General features: G+C 44.5%; 1 protein-coding gene and 1 long non-coding RNA gene across 2 annotated transcripts; one reads left to right on the top strand and one right to left on the bottom strand.

Annotated features, from left to right (window-relative positions):
* The first annotated feature begins 2,720 nt into the window (after positions 1–2,720).
* On the top strand, positions 2,721–5,903 carry FGF4 (fibroblast growth factor 4). The gene is made up of 3 exons (XM_037403189.1): positions 2,721–3,078; positions 3,856–3,959; positions 5,633–5,903. Exons 1-3 carry the CDS (start codon positions 2,775–2,777, stop codon positions 5,807–5,809), a joined length of 585 nt encoding a protein of 194 aa, XP_037259086.1. The 5' UTR covers positions 2,721–2,774; the 3' UTR covers positions 5,810–5,903.
* Positions 5,904–6,026: 123 nt separating this feature from the next.
* On the bottom strand, positions 6,027–12,813 carry LOC119155039. Its single transcript, XR_005106592.1, has 3 exons — positions 12,724–12,813; positions 7,642–7,691; positions 6,027–6,556 (listed from the first exon to the last, which is right to left on the bottom strand). It is a non-coding gene; the product is annotated as an uncharacterized LOC119155039 (long non-coding RNA).
* Positions 12,814–17,251: the final 4,438 nt, after the last annotated feature.

Raw genomic sequence — 17,251 nt, 5'->3', positions numbered from 1 at the left:
TAGCTGGAAACTTGTTGCTCTTCCTCTCAGAAAGGTTCATTTGAAGTCCTTATGGAAAGAAAAAGTGCCATTTAATTCTGTAACAAGTTTAAGACTGAACTTGCAGAAGCATCTCTTATTAAGCAGTGATAATGTGACAACATAATTTGATGTTCTGGACGTGCTGTGTAATCATTTAGGACCTGATCTTGCAAGCATATGGACTCTAAGCCTAACAGGGCATTTTAGGACCCATTTCTGTACATCCCAAAGAGATGAAGGTACCACAGCTCGCTGGGCCTCCAGTGCACATCCCTAGATGGAAGTTTTAACACGCTTCCACATTCACAGGACTAGGGCCTCCGAGTTCATGCTTTTTTGGGTCAGAGACAATAGCTGTCAGTGGCAGTAAGGCTGAGCAGACCTGGCCCTGACCCAGCTGCGGGCATTGGACTGCGCTCCCGCTGCAGGAGGGAAGATGCTGGGTAGGTATGTTGGCAGAAGTACCACTCTTAGCCTGATCCTTCAGAGGTTAAATAAACTTAATCCCAAATTAATCCACCGCTTTTTGCTAACAGCAAATAATTCAGATTTGCAAGTGAGGTGGGATCCGAGGACCCTGGGGAAGGACGAGGTGTGCAGCACAGCCCCTGCAGAGCAGGGCAGTTTCCAAACCTGCGAGCAGGTGGCCTTTGCTTGATGCACAGCCCTTTCATCCAGAACAGATCTACTGGGATTGTCAGGTGTAAGAGGGGTCTGGATGGACCCGATGCAAACAGAAATGTAGTAAATGTCTGTGCATTTGACCTCAATGGATTTACCAGCCTGTAAATGTCCACAGAGAAAAATCTAAATTCTGCTGTCTTTAAACACACACAGAGAAATTGTCTGACATTGAGACAAAGCTACACCTAGGAGCCTTTTACCTTTGTAGCCCCAGATCACAATCACCCACAAAGCAGCAGCAGTTTCTTTTCCATCCTAAGAGGTGTGGTAGGAGAGACACACGCACTGTGTAGATGCACCTCACAAGAAGAAATAAAAGCACATCATCTAAGTTTGCTTAGGTTTAGCGAAGGTCAGAGATTTTCACACCTAGGTGAGCTGTCATCTGGCTTGGGGCAATTCTCTTTTCTCTCTCATCCTTTGCTGGAACAGCAGGAGAGCTTTACTGGCGTGAAAGGCTAAACTGTCTTCAGGCTATAAAGGACTTGAGTCACAAACCACTTCCCACACACACACACAGACTTTTGTATTAATTCAGGACCTTCCAAAATTGTCCTAATATCTCCTCACCTGTTCTTTCTGAAAACCTGTTGAAGGCTGAGGCTTACGCTAAGGGAGGTGACAAAACATATGGGATTTGTTCTAAACAAAGTTGTTCTAGACAGAGGGGGTCAAAACTTCAGCTACTTCTAAATACTCAGCTTCATTTTCATGAACTTCAACTAAATGAAATAATTACCTATGAACAGCTGCACCATTAAGACACAACAGCAACATCTAAGTGCACATGTAGTAAAGATTAGAAAATAATCATACCGTTAAAAAGCACAGCAACACTTGCAATGAATGGGCGGCCTCTAAAGCTCAGGAATAAACTCGTGTCACTACAGCCCCTCTCAGTACAGTGACCAAGAGGGAGCTCCACATGTCTTGTACTCCAGAGCAACACTGTGCTTTCTGATTTCTTAAAGGGATATTTAGAATCAAAAACTTTATTACCACTTTTGAGCACATGCTGCCTCTTTAAATGTTTCCCTCTTTATTAAAGCCTTGGCCCTTTCCTTTGTTAATTTTTTTTTCATGTTCTTTCATTTTTCATTTCTTAAACCTCCCATGCAACAACTGTTTTGGCTTTTAATGAAGGGAATTTTTCTGCATCCAGCAAACTGTAAACCATGTCGCTTGGATACAGCAAAAGCTGAAATTCCACAGATTTCCATAAAGTCATACATTGTGTTGGGGGGAAAGTGTGCTGGGCATTCTTTGATTTTTGTGTCCTGCATTAGCATTTGTAAGCACTTAAAGGAGAAAAAGAGAAAGAAAAGAGAAAGAAAGAGAAAAAAGAAAGGAGGGGGAGAGAGAGAAGGAAAGAGGGAAGGAAGGAAAGAAAAAAGAAAGAAGGAAAGAAAGAAAAGAAAGAAAGAAAGAAGAGGAAAGAGAAGAAAGAGAGAAGGAAGCTGCTGTTGATGAATGCAAAATATGACCTTTTCTTTTTAAAAGTTTGTGCTGTCCCTCTTGTTTAGCACCAGAGCTGCTCACGCTTTCCCTTCAAGACGCTCTGGAGTTGTTAAGCATCTAGGGGTGATAATTTGACTTTCAGCTAAACCGGAGGGCTGCAGCAGACAGCAGTAGGTGGTGATGTAATAGGTACCAACGCACATGGATATATAAATATCGTGGCGAGGGCTAAAGCGCTATGGCTGAGCAGCTATAGAAGATCAGCACTTCAGACAAGACTCCTGGAGTTGAGATCAAGTTCAGAAGCCCTTGCTCCCGGGATTTCCTCTCCATGCAGCCAGCCCAGGGAAACTGCAGATCCTCGGAGGACTGAGCGCGGGGCTCCCTCCCTCCTCCCCCCCACCCCCCGCTTGGCTTTTTGGTTTGGTTTTTTCTTTTTGTTGTTTTGATTTTGGGTTTTGTTTTTGTTTTTTTTCTGTTCTGTTTTCTGTTGGTTCTTTTTTTTTTTTTTTCTCCCCCCCTTTGACCTCGTTATAAAGTGGGAGCTGGGGGGCGAGCGTATTTTCGGAGCGAGCGGCCGCCGGCCCGTGGCTAGGCGCCCCTGAGCCGGGATGCCTCTCCCCGCGGCGCTGCTGCCGGCGCTGCTGCTGGGGCTGCTGTGGCCGGGGGCGGTGCGCGGCCGCCCCCCCCCGGGTCGCCTCCCCGCCGGGCCCCGCCAGCGCCGCTGGGACGCGGCTCTCTTCGCCCGCTCCGTCGCTCGCCTCCCGGCCGAGCGCCGCGACGCCGCCCGCGACGGCGACTACCTCCTGGGCATCAAGCGGCTGCGGCGCCTCTACTGCAACGTAGGCATCGGTTTCCACATCCAGGTCCTGCCCGACGGCCGCATCGACGGGATCCACAGCGAGAATCGATACAGTAAGCCCGCGACCCCCGCGGCGGGGCAGGTGAGCCGCTCCGCGCCCGCGGAACCACGGTTCCGCGGGCGCGGAGCGGCTCACCTGCCCCCAGAAGGCGGCGTGTGCCCAAAGGAGGGTGGGTGCACGGCTCCCCTAAAAAGTCCGCCCGCCCACGGCGCCGCGCCGCTGCCCGTCCCGGCTGCCCCGAGGGCGGTGGGCGCCGGGGGGTAGCGCGGCGGCGGCGGAGCTCCTCGGGCGCTCCGGCGGGGCTCGGCGGCGCTGCTCATGCCGCCGGCAGGCATCAACTGTCGGGGTTGCCTCCACATCTGGATGGTCCGCAGTCCCGTGGGCGCCCATTCTTGAGCAGGGGCCGGGGAAAGCCCAAGCTCTCCCCCAGACTTGAAAAGCATCTGCTGGGGACTTAACCCCATGGCCCCGGGACTCTGATATCCAACTGAAACAATAAGATCCGAGAGGGGGGATATAAGCTGCATGATGACAAATGTTTCATTTGCCCAAGCACACACTGGCTTATTTTAACCTTGTCTACACAGGAGGATGCCTGGGGGCAAAGTAAAAATAGACACTTGGCTAAAAGAAGAGAGGTCCCAGCATGGGGCATGGGGGAGCACACGGAGCATGAGGCTGGGGTTCTGCAGCCACCCACGGCGGTGCTGGGGCATGGGGATCCACACCGTGCTGGGGATGGGACCCTCTGGGTGAGGGCAGCACTGGCATCACACGCTTCTTCAGGACACAGCCCTTTGTCCCCCTGACTCCTGTGTCTCCTCTGTAGGTCTGCTGGAAATCTCCCCCGTGGAAAGAGGAGTGGTGAGCATATTTGGTGTTAGAAGTGGACTCTTCGTGGCCATGAATAGCAAAGGCAAACTCTATGGATCTGTAAGTAGCCACTGAGTGTGTGCCTGGGGAGGGGACCATGGTTAGCTGGGGTGAGAGGTGTGCATGGTGCTAAAAGCTGGCCAGAGCCCTATCTTTGCCCCTCCTGGGTCAGGCAACACAGAGCAGCCCTTGCTTCCTTGCTAACAGAAGATGCCCAGGTGTGCTGCTTACTGAGATTTTGATGTGAAACCAACTCTTTTGCATTACACTTCCTTGGTTCCCCCATAAAAACTATCATCACCCAACCATGGCTACCCATCTTGCCTACCGTATAGACCAAAAGGGTAGTCATTCACGTGGCAAGACCTCAAGCTAGCCTCAGTCCCTATCTTCCTTATGTTTAAGTACAAACAGCCTTAAGCAGGTGCACTCCATCTCTCAGAGGGCACTTGAACTTGTGATCAGTCAGGCCCCCACAAATGACCCTTTATGATGTGATGATCAGTGGCTGTCACATACCTATTGATCACTCTGTTAATGCTCTTGCAGCATCCTCAGGGTCTGGGCTTCCATTTATAAGGCAGCAGATCTATTCGGAGACAATACAGATCTTTTTTTTATCTTGAGGAAAGATAGAGGCATCTTACAAAATATACTTGAGGTGGACAATAGCAGTGCATGTCTTTGCCTGTGTTGAGCTGTCCTGCTTTTGAGTTCAGTTCCATATAAGTTACTGTGATCAGCATCATTTCAAACCCATCTTCCTGGGTCTCCTTCCTTACCCATGCCTTTTCTATTATATGTTTCTCAATTATGCTTTGAAGAAACTTGGACTGTGGAAGAGCCAAACTATGTCAAAGTTAGCTAGGGCACTTTCACATGAAGACATGAAGCAACCAGAATTATTTTCTGCGGCATCAGTCCTGTTACAGAGGATTTTGACTTATATAAAAGCCAGGCAGAATCAGTCACCAAAGTGCAGAGTTCCCTTTGCATCATTTCTTAGGAAGACTGCTGCTTTAGTGTCCTGGTTAAAGTACTTCCCAGTGCAGTGTTCAACCTTTCTTACAAAACCCTAGGCTTTTGCCTGATACCAAGAGATGAGTTCAATTGTCACTTGCCAGATAACACACTTGTGACACCTGTCCTTCTTTGTACTGACTTGCAAATGAAACCTCTTTGCTGGAAGGGTGCCTTTTGTCAGCTCTGCTTCCCTGAGCCATTAACATAAGTTATCCAAACCCTTCCTTAGATTTTAAAACTAAAGCAACACAAAATGCTGTCCATGCTGAGTGTCTTTAAAACGCCTCTTTCTCCTCAAGCAACAGGAGGAAGTGCTAGCGTTCAGATTTTTCTAAAGCCTCTCAGGTAATTTGCCGCTGGTGGGACAACCACTGAGTGATCAGGTGAGCAGGGCGGCAGAACTGGGCTTGGGCCTTACCCCACTGCAGCCCTGTTAAAACATGCCCCTCTTCCTCAAGAGTACAGACATAGCTATGGGTGTCCTTCCCACCTTCAGGTGCCTGGCCTGGGCACAGCATCCGTAACGATCCTCTGACTCCCGAGTCCTGTTTGAAGCTTCCTTTGGGCAACCACTTCAAAAGATTACCAAGGGGGGTGAGGGGGGTCAGCTGCACATTTCCCTGCACACACCTTCTACACCTGGTAGCAAGAATATTTCCACACCTGATGTTTAAAATTCCTTCCCTCTCATTCTTTCCTTTTCATTTCAGACCCATTTCAATGACGAGTGCAAATTCAAAGAGATTCTCCTGCCAAACAACTACAATGCTTACGAATCCAGGATTTATCCCGGGATGTACATAGCCCTGAGCAAAAATGGAAGAACAAAGAAAGGCAATAAAGTATCTCCCACAATGACAGTGACACATTTTCTTCCTAGAATCTGAGACATCTCCCTTCAGACCTACCTCAGCACAGGGGAAGACGCAGAACACATTTGGGGAAAAGAAACGTGGTGCACTTTTACTGGAGAGTTTTATGCAAGAGTAGGTGTAAGATATTTAAGTTAATTATTTAAATCTGTATATATTGCCACAAAATTTATTTATAGTTCCGATTTTTTTTTTAATTTCTGAAAACAAAACAAACCTCCAAGCCAAGGTATTTCATTTTGTGGTGCAACAGTAGAAGACTTCTGCTTTCTGGTTTATTTAATTCATTTCTAAGTTATCACAGGTGTGCTGCTACTCCGTGTCCTAAACCTCATGAAATCCAATTCCTCTATTACAATGTTTTGCACTGTTTGTGTGTTGTAAGGTGTCTATTGTTGTACACATTTGTTTGTTTGTTATGGTGGCTCTGTTCTCCTCTGTGTGTTTTACAACCCCCCCGTGACTCCCGAAGAAGCTCTTGGCCTCCAAGAAGGAGCGGTGGTGGAGGTGCCTGGGTGGGATGCCAGCACGGAGCCACACACAATGCCTGACCTCCTTTGTGCGGCGTTGCTATTTAATTGGAACAGTATCGGTTTACCTCGGTACAGAAAGCACAGTGCTGAAGAGCTACCCCACAAATCTGTTTTTAGATCTGCCAGTGCTGAACTTTGAACTTTCCTGCAGTCCGTCTTCTCAGAGCTGCCGGGCGGTAGAGAGGCTGAAACACCTACATAAACTCAGCAGGATTTGGGTTGGTTCTTTCTGTTTAGATAAATCAGAGCATATGATCTTTTGTGGCACTTCATGGAAGCTTACATTTGATGTGATTGCTTGGCATTAGGCTAAAAAAAATATGTCTGTCCCTCCCCCAACGAGCGCACTGTGAAACACACAACCGGGAACCAATTATACCTTATTCAAATCAAATTCCCTCTCACATTTGGAGACTACATTAGTTTTTCAAAATTTGTGAAACTCTATAATACTCATAAGTTTTTAAAAGGTGAAAGCATTTGCTGGTTCATAGAAAACACAAGCTCCACAGAGAGAATTTAGATTGATTACTAGGAATTGAGGTTGTTTTGTACTATTTATTATTTTTGGTGCAGTACTTGGAAGGAGAAATATGCTGCTTTTTTCTGTCTCATTCCCTGACAAAGTCGCTTAATTTCTACCTCACTAACTCTCAAAGCCAGTCTCCTAACAAAATCTGCATGGAAGGAAGGTACATGCTTTTCTGCTTGGTCTTACAGTTCTGGAGGAGGGCCTGGGGGAACAATCGTAATCCCAAATCTCTTTTTTTCCATATGTAGCCAAAAGTATTCAGGATAGAGTTGGTTGCATCCTATTTGAGCCTTGTCACGTTTGAGCTATCTTTACCCAGTGGTTTACTTTTAGTAAGGATAATCATGGTGAAAATATTTGCAGACAGCTGTCAGGCTGCAGTACTATATCGTCATCAAGTAACCCTATATTTTTCTTTATATATTTTGCAAGTGTAACTCATGTCTCTAAAGTGATGAAGGAAAAGACAGGTTTGATTATGGGGGAATCACTAAAAGGATCCATTTGTCTTTTTTTTTTTTCTTTTCTTTAAAAGATACATCGTCTTTGGGGCATCAGTATGTTAAGTGGGAACCAGGACTAACCACAATGTTTGATGACTTAGAGGATGTTTACAGATCATCTTCCAATCTAAACCAGTTATTTCTGACTACATGCAAATCTGAGTTCAGGTTTTTTTCCTCTTTACATTCCTACACAAAAGCCTTTGTTCCTTTGTAACAGTATACAGACTTGCCTGTATCCTCTATTTACACATGACCTTGAAGACAAAACCTACTCACCAAAGTTCAGTAAGACCAGAGCAGACCAGGACCAGATCTTAAGGCAGCTGCTGTCAAAGCAAAAATAACAATTCAGAAAAAGGAAGTCAAATCAAGAGACAACACCTAGGAAATGTCATGCCTAAGGATTTTTAATTTTTTTTTTCCTGTAATTCGGGGGATTTCTGTACTTTCTATGTTTTCTATATGTGAGTAATCATCGTGTAATTATCACCGCTACCTCTGACAACCGATGATTTTGTTCTAGATTTCAGATAGCAAAATCAGATTGCAAAGCTTCTCTCTGGGAATGGTTCTTGTTTGCCACTTTTCACTCCACTAGATCCGCAACTGACAGCCTCACACAAGATATGTTCAGAGGTAGTTGTTGTAACTCTGAAATATTGTGATAAAACCTTGATAACAATGTTACATGGTATGAGCTTTCACCATTCACCAGAATCTGTCTGTAGTTTTATACAGGTGCTGTTCAAGACTGTGGTGTATGTGCTGTGCACATTTAAACACATAATAAATGATAAACGTTTACAACGTATGGCACCCTGGTATTGATTTTAACTCTTCAGAAGGGAATGCATCCTGCAACGGAAGGCAAAGAAAAATGATATTTCACTTTCCCAAAGACTGGGGAGTCTTTGCACCTATGCCAGCTACTTCATGAATGACAGCCTGGATTTCTTACTCAGCTAAAGTTCCCTCTGCCAAAGTCGAAATTATCCAGGAAAGCCCAGCTTCATGAGCTTGGTAACAGATACGCACGCCTGCATCTGCCACGTGCTAGTAACGTATTATTTGCGTGGTTATTAGCAACGGTGGCTTTTTAATATTAGCTCCAATATTAATGAGCAGAGGCACAAACCAGCTTTGGAGTTTATGTTGCTGGATGTCATTGTTAGGAATGAAACCTGATTGCCTTTTGCTTGGCTTTAATGAGTGCTGTGAGCTCTCTCTGTGAAGCAGGACTCCACCAAGGCAAGAGACTGTAGGATTGCCTGTTTGATTTGAGATACTGTCTCCTTTTACAGTAAGTGATTATACTCGTGCAAGCAGTGTATAGTAATATGAAGTGCTTTGTAGCACACCTTATGGCAAGATTTTTTCTCACAACTTTTATTTATAAATACTCACGCATGCGCACTTGTACATACATGCACATGCTATGTCAAATCCCTGTACTTTCAGTTTTACCCCCTTCCTAGGATTAGGGAAGGACACATAACGGGAATGACAGTTTTCAAGTTTGATCTTACACGCCTTGACAGCTGAGTAAGTGCCATACAAAACAGAAACCCAGACCCCAAGACACAGACTTCTCTACTTCATTTTCCACTGAGTGATGCTCTTTTTCCTGTTCTTAGAGAGGCAAAGGTGATAGTTGAGCTGGGAATGTCCAGTGCCCTCACTCTGAGTAAGAACAATTTCCCTCTAAAGTTGTATAGAGTCTATAAATATGTAGCACAGGTGTTTTTTTTTTTTAACTGGACAAGTATAGCTGCAGCATGTTTAATGCTGCTATGAATAGAGCCAGAATAAATAGGCATGCAGACATATATAATAATTTTTCATAATTAACTTTTTTGTTTACAATGCTTGTAAAAAAAGAACAAAAGTAAATTATTACTGCCAGATATTCCAAAATTATGACAAAAGATTATGTCCAGGGATAAAAATTTGTTTCAGCATGGGGGAGACATCCAATTGCAATTTTAAGATTGGAGATAAATCCTAAGGCTTGGCTCTTAGGCAGGTGAGATTTCTGAGTAGTAGCTTTGCAGGTTCATAGCACCTAAAGAACCGGTGCTGCACGTGTGGTCCTGCCCACACAGAACTGTAAGGGCCTGTTGCCAACACAGATGGAGCAGCTTGAGATGTCACAGAGAACTCCAGAGAAACGGTCCTCCTCTGGCATCACCCATTTTTTGCTTCATTGCTAAGCCAGCTTTCCTCACATTGCCTTTGGAGGTAAAGAAATGTATTAAAGGTGAAAATAAATTTAACCCCCCGCAAAAAGGCTCTGATACATCGCATGGTGCGACATTTCTGAGATGACTGGGAGCATTGCTGTGCTCCAGCCATGCCCAAGGCTCCTGCCATCCTCTGCCAAACATTCCGTTGTGCAGGACAACCAGACCCCATTCCTGAGGATGGATTGACAGCTCCTGTAAGCCAGGCATGTTTTCCTCCATCCAGTGATGGTCCAGCCTTTCCTGTGGGATAACCAGCAGAGGAGCAGTGCCAGCCTGGCCCTGTGCCGTGCCCCTGCTTGCCGGGGAAGGACAGAGATAAGGCTCCAAGCCTGATCACTCATTTGCAGAGTTGCATGGTCCATGCTTAACATTTTCTGACTCATCTGTGACATCTACCAAGTTGTCTGTATCTAATCTGTGCTCATAAAAATCAGCATGACAAAACACTGCCTTGTATATAAATAGCCACAGGTTTCAGAGCAGTCACTGAGTTTATAGTGCCAGATTTGGTTGTTCACACTTTGCCACTTGGTTTCCACCGCAGTATGTTAACTGACCACGCAAGTGGCCAATTAAAGAGAGTCTGTTAAGGGATGAGGAGTCTTTTGATAAAGGCTAGCAAGCCCTTCAGCCAGAAAGTTAAAAGGAATTCCCCGAAACACTGCAGCTCCCTTTATATGACACAAAGTATTGTTGCTTGCCAAGCACAGATGAGAATAGATTTTTAATGTAGAAAATCCAGTCTGAAGCTAAAAAAACCAAACCAAAATAAAACCACCCCAGTTCTTCTACCAAATATCTAAGCATGGATGGAGTAGTGCAAAATCATAATGTCTAGCTGCTTTCAGGGAATCAAACATGCAAAAGGGAGGCATAGCACGACTTCATTTTCCTGTGCACTGGCCGTGATTTACAGACATCAAACAAGAAATATTACCCTGAAGTGTTTGTCCTAAAAATTAATTTCTTTTAAAAATCAACTCAATATCATGGCAAGACATGTCTGTGGCCAGTCACTTAAGGCAGACAATTACTTAACATAAACCAGTGACAATTTCTTATATTGTAAGTTTCATTGTACATTAAAAAGAAGCTAGTTAGCACTGTCTATAGAAAAAGTTGATAGTTTTTTAATTTTCAAGACAATTTATAGTCTAATAATATATAAAATTCAAACAAATGTTCCTGAAAGCTGAGTATGATTGTTTTTTTCCTTTTTGCAAGCATGTCAAAAAGGAAAAAAGATCTGACATTTCTCAAAGATATTTCTCAAGCGGTGCCTTTTGAGCATGATATTAGAACATATGCTTTGTCTGTGCTAAAGACAAACAGAATTTTGAGAACCATCTCTTTGCAAGCTCTCCTGCTGCTGATGGACCTGCAACCTGAACGGTCGTGTGCTGGGAGTAAAGCAAGTAAATAACATGAAAACAGTTGTTATTAGGTTCCCTAAATGCTTTGTTACAGAGGCAGAAATTAAATAGCAAATGCAAGGGCTTTGAGGAAAGAACAGTTCAGTGCAGCAGATGGAGAATCAGATGTCAGCGTCACCTCTGTCACCAGGTAACCTGTGATGCTGGCAGCGTGGTGCAACAAGTGGTCCAGCCCTTCCTTTCTGAATGCCCGGCGTGACACCATGACATGTGGCAAAGATGGTGAGCACCTGAAACAACTCAGCTGCAGCTGCATTGTGGATCTAAATGATGGGTAATGACAAGCACTAGGAAATACCATGCCAGGAAGGTTTCAGCCTGGGCAGTTTATATTACTGCACCTTTTTGACACCAATATCTCTGTGCTTTAGCTCCCTGTTTCCAAGCTGTCCTCAAACACTGTTCAGAATAAATCTATTAATATATTAAAATTTGTGAGACATGCAGGTACTGAGTTTGCAAGAGCGTGGGAGCAGCAAGATGTGCAGCTTGAGGCTGACCAGGTTAAAGCTAGGAATGGATGCTTGGTTAGTGAACACCATCTGTACTGGGCGCTGAATGGGGCAGGACTCCTCACAAAAAAAGGTGGTGCATGACCAGTTTTTAGTGTTTGGGCAGGTTTAATTAAGTTTTTTCTCAAATTCGAGTGCTGGATTGACCTTGGGTAACTCCTAGTGTCATTCTGTGTGTCTACATGCAATTACATTTTATTACTAATCATACTATTTTATTGTGGATAGATACAGAAGTACTCATTCTCTATGACTCCCCAGGAGGTGTTGACCTTCACTATCGTTCATTCACACTACTTCATATAGGTTAAAGAAAGTGATTTAGTGATGTTTGTACCAATTAACATATTCCAGATTCAAATTGGTTGCTAATCAGGTTACCTCTGAAGTACAAATCAGATCTTTATCAGCTTAAAGGTGTTTGGCAAGTGTCAAAGCCACTTGGTAAAACTCTGTGGTTTCTGGGGAGCTACTATTTACATACTTTTTCATTATCTCCGCAGCTACATCTGCTTGCTTCCAGTGCCTTCAAGAAAAGTGTTTGTAATGCTGGTTGGGGCCAATACAGCTGCTTAATGTCATTGAGGTTAAGGGTGTTTGTGAGAAGAAAGGCAGTACCACCTGCAGGACGAGCATCCATTAGAGGTGGGAAAGACCCCAGCCTTCTAGGGAGCTTGTTAAAGAAGTTTAGAAGAAATGTCCAGCCGTGTGCCTCCGACTGATGGCTTGAGAGCTCACCCATAAGGGACCTTTTGGAGCTTTTGTTGGATAAACCCCTTTTATAGGCTCTTTTGCCTGGCCAGGTGATAAGTGGGTTCCCGCTCTGATCCCTGCCCAGGGTGGGGATTGCCCCAGGCTGGCTGGCAGCAGCTCATGCCTGAGCAGCACAGGGGGATGGATGGCCTCCATGGGGCTCCTTCATCACCCAGCCAAGGTTGCTCCAGTGCCTCCCCATGCCCACCATCAACACTGAAACCCAACACCATCACAGCCTCTGCAAGCCCTCTCCCAGCCCTGCAGCAGGGCAGCCCCCAGCCAGGAGGGACCCGGGAGACCCTCTGCTCCTCCACTGGGCACCATCTGGGGTAAGGGCCACTGCTCTGCTAGGTCTTGGCACCCCTCTGTTCCCCCTCCCAGCTAATGGCAACCAGCCGAGTGGCTCTGTATTACCTGGTGGGTAAAGGGCATGGTACAGCTCCCCGGCGCTCACCTTCCATGCTGAATCCTGCTCCGAGAAACCCTGATGCTACTGCAAGCAGGAGCTTGTCCGTGAGGAGTTACACATTAACCCAGGCAGTTAGGTTGCTATCTCATCCTTATGGTCTCACTCTGGAGCCAAAGTGTCTTTTCCTTGGTGCCTCGCCTTTACACGAGGTTTGAGATAAGCAGGCTGATGTCCCTGGGCACGAGCGTTGCAGCCAGGAGGTTACTGGGGTGCGATGACCTCGGCTCCCCCGCAGTGTGTGCTCCGGGAGCGGCCGTGCCCGCACGGCTGGGCAGGTCCAACCTGCCAACAGCCATAACTTTGGCTGCAATTTAGTACAGCTTTTCCACAGCCCCTAAGGACAATTACCTCGGTTGCTTTTTCCCTTGTTTTTGACCTTCCCCAGCCAGGGCCGCGTGACTGGCACTGCCTTTCCCCAGCAGCCCTGCCCATGCCTGGCTTTCCCCTCACACACAGTGAGACGCTGCTGTCCAGAAACACCCGCTCCATCCAGCTCAGCACCCTCCCTTCTGCCACATCATCCCATGCTGACACCTTTTCCTCTCATCATGCCATTTCTCTTTTCCCCCGTATACTTCTGCTCTGATTTTCTACCCATCTCTTCTTACGTTTCTGCATTGCATTGCCTCCAATTGCCCTCCCTTTCTCTCCCACCTTTTCTACTCTTTCTCTTTCCCCTGAGGTCTTTTGTTATGTTTTATTCTGGAGACCTTATGAATCACGTTAAGGCCAAAGACACTCAAGCTTTAACCAAGCACGTGCCAGGTCCTGCTGCTGTGGATAGTGCAGATCAGAACAGCAGTGATACAAACTCTGGCAGCATGGGAGCGACTCGTACCTATACCCGACCCTGTGACTCTGATTCCTTCCTGCAGATGTCTATAGGCATGGACTGTCTGCTAAGCTTTTGTCAGGGGGGGTTTATTTTCATAGACTCATAGGATCACAGAATGGTTTGGGTTGGAAGGGCCATCTAGTCCAACCCCCCTGCAACGAGCAGGGCCATCTTCAACTAGATCAGGTTGCTCAGAGCCCCATCCACCCTGACCTTGAATGTTTCCAGGGATGGGGCATCTACCACCTCTCTGGGCAACCTGCTCTAGTGTTCCTTCACCCTCATTGAAAAAAAAAATCTTCCTTATATTTAGTCTGAGTCTATTTTTGTTTAAGACTCTTCCTTGCTGCTCTGGTCGGTATCTGCCCTCAGTCTTCACCTTGTGTGTAAAGTTCAAGTTCCTTTTCAGGTTAGCCCAGAACTTCTCACCTGCCTGTATTTTATTTTGACCCACATACCTCCTTTCCCTCAGACCTTTGCAGTTTCTCTCCCCAGCATCTGAGGGTTGCAGAGGGAATCAAACCAGCTTTTGGTGAGCAGTGACCCAGCCACGGCAGCGGGGCGTTCAACCCACGCCTGCCTGAAGAGCAAGGTGCGTTAGCCACAGACCCTGATGGAAGCAGAATTAGACCATCAAGTGTCTGTTTACCAGCCAGAAAAGCATAAACCCCAGGTCCTTTGTGCTCCCTGATACCTTATCAGATATGATTCACTGGATCATATCTGTTTTGGCAATTGCAGCATGGGCATTTCAGCACAGGGTTTTTTAGCATGCTTAGGATGGTCAAGGAAAAGCACTTATGTATTTATAGAACTATGTAAGTTATAAATATCACTATGATAGTCCTATGCCGTGCAAAGAAGATATGCCTTGATGGAATAATCAAAGCATCAGGCAGAAAGTTATCTATATAGATGGGCATCTCTATGAGTAGCTTTGTGATAAGTAGTGACTGTATTTTAAAAAATTTGAATGCAGAAACATTGCTGAAGTCAGATCTGTAAATGGAAACCTAAGAAATTACATAGTAAAATAAACTGAAAGTCTTTGACCTCAAAGTTCAGAAGTTTAGTGTCTTCCACAAATCTTTATTCCAATAGCACTGGCCACATCCAAGACAGTCAGTTTTTTAAATTAGTTCTTGTTATTTAATTTGCTCATTTGAATAGGTATATATACACACACATATATCCAAAATTTAAATCATAGAATAGGTATTCCAGCCATAAATTACCATTTTATTTCTTGCCTTGGCAAATGAGTCCCAGAGTTAATATTTTGGATTAATGATTAGTAAATAGCAAAAAATGTGACTTCATGGAATGAGGTACTTCATATGACTGTTCCCCAGGCTGTGCTAGGCTAGAGCTTGTTCAGTAAATGTTATAATTTTTGGAATACATCTTAGTCTGGAATATGGAATAAAAGAGTAAATACAAGCACAATGGTTAACATGTTGAAAGTCTATCAAAACACTTCCCAAGGTTAAAAATTGAGACATTCCATTTCAGTCTGGGGCTTTTACACTTTTTATTATCCAATAAATATCACAAAGCCAATGTTCACATTAGAAATCTGACTGTAACTACTGTGTTTCTAAACAAAACCCTCCTGTGCATACTGGGGTGGCCTTAGTCACATAATTATCACATCTCATTAGGTCTTATTTGGACCCTTTAAGCCTCAGCTTACTGGTAGTCACAGGTACCCAACGAAATAAAGAACAGAAAAGTAGATTAGTTAAAATATTTTGTGAATAAAAGCTAAAAAAATAACAAATATCATTTCAGGTTTTAACTGGTGGAAAACGGATCTTCTGGTACTTCTTGCTTGCAAGGGAGGTGAGTGTGAATTCATGACCTTGCAGAATGAGGGAACACACATGCTTGGAAGCATATTCTATATTATTAGTTTAAACCTCAGTGATTAAACAAATGTTCTTGCTCTTCTGCATAACGAGCAGAGAAAATAAATAAGGCTACCAGTGCAGTCATTGAATGACCCACACCGACACAGAGATTAATACTTCTGGAATCTGTGTATCTGGAATAATATCTGGAATCCGTAATACTGCTGTAATCACCTTGTTGTGGCTTTTACAGAAAGGTGAACAGATGCAGAAAGAAGGAATATATATGCAGTTAGTAAGAAGTTGTCCATGTCCATGTAGATACCATAATTGCAGCCTGAAAATGACCATATTCACTTCTGGTGACATAAATCTGAAGCTTCTTTCCATTAGATTTTTGGAAGATGATGCAGCATAAATTTGCATTTGTTCATTGTTTACACTCTCCAAAAGTTAATTAAGAAAAAAGTGGAAGCAAATATGCATCTGCTTGCCAATTTGTTCTAGTTCTATTCATAGCAGCATCAAACACGAGCTGCCCTCTGGATTCTGTGGAAAGCCCTGCTAGCTTTCCAGGTGCCTACTGATTTCCAGGGACACAGCCGGGCACTCACCTGTATGAGCTGCTGTGTTCACAGAATTGCCTTTACACGTGACCATCAATAAAAATATTTCTTTATGTTGGTAGTGAGAGTGCACCAAAGCATATATTCCTGATAAAAGGGAAGAGTGCATGAACTGACAGTCATAAATCCATGTTTAAGGCAGAACCAGCACATGCTTTTTATGCACTGTGCTGAAGGATTGCAGAAAAATACAACCACCTCTGTGAAGGTGTCTGTGGATACATATACTTAAAAATATCTCAGCTAGCTACCAATATTTATTCATTTTTTTACCCCCATTTCATGGGGATCTACAAAATGTTCCCAAAGCGTTCAGTGCACAGCTGGGTTCAAAACAGTGACACTGGGGGAGAATCTGCTCAGTTACCCTGCTAAGGAAAAGTTTAAGACCGGTCAGTGCTAATTCATTTTGTATTTGACGCAAGCACTTAAAAAATTGAGGTACTCTAGAGGTCTGTTTAATGACACACAGCTTCAGGATGTTTTTGCAGCTTTCCCATCTATTTTTTGTAGACAAAATCCACTTGTAAGTTAATGGAAAAGATCCGAAAGTCTAATATAGTTTTTAAGAAATAAAGCGCCACAACAATGGTGGTAATAAAACGATGTGCAACAAAGACTAGCTCATAGGAAAAATACTCCTTTTTTTCCTGCTAAGGAGATTACAAGGTTATAATTTGTAAAATAAGCATATTCCCGTTAATTAAATTAAAGGCTTGGGCTGCATAAACAAATACCAATCATAGGAGAGAAAGAGAGAGAGGGAGACGGATGCTGAGTTTCACACATAATTTGTTTCTGGCTACTTAGCAGGGCTATGACAGACATTTGCCAAGTAGAAAGCAAACATTTACCATTTAGTTCACCTACCCAGCCAACACCTATGAGCCTCTATTAGCAAAAGCTGCCCCCTTTGGCAGAGTGGATGGTTTGCTGTGAACAACTTTTACTGTGATGGCTTAGAAAGAGCATTTGCTGCTAATTTAGAGATGTATCAGCACTAAGTGACACACATACACTTACACTTCTATACTATAAGCTGCAGTATACTTTATATTGCAGCCCTGACTCAGGTCTGCTGAAGTGGGTAGCGAAGCTTCTGTTGGATTCAGTGAAGACAAGCCCTACATCGGATGCTAGAAAGGAAAGACACCCAGCGTGT

The sequence above is a fragment of the Falco rusticolus genome, chromosome 10 (genome assembly GCF_015220075.1).
Source record: "Falco rusticolus isolate bFalRus1 chromosome 10, bFalRus1.pri, whole genome shotgun sequence".
Taxonomy (NCBI): Eukaryota; Metazoa; Chordata; class Aves; order Falconiformes; family Falconidae; genus Falco; species Falco rusticolus.
This window is presented reverse-complemented; position numbering and strand designations above follow the sequence as displayed.

Bases quoted from the DNA above. Each gene is read 5' to 3' on its own strand.
- FGF4 (XM_037403189.1), top strand. From the start codon at position 2,775: ATGCCTCTCCCCGCGGCGCTGCTGCCGGCGCTGCTGCTGGGGCTGCTG. The intron at 3,079-3,855 runs GTAAGCCCGCGA...TCTCCTCTGTAG, and splicing joins CCACAGCGAGAATCGATACA to GTCTGCTGGAAATCTCCCCC. The intron at 3,960-5,632 runs GTAAGTAGCCAC...TTTTCATTTCAG, and splicing joins AAGGCAAACTCTATGGATCT to ACCCATTTCAATGACGAGTG.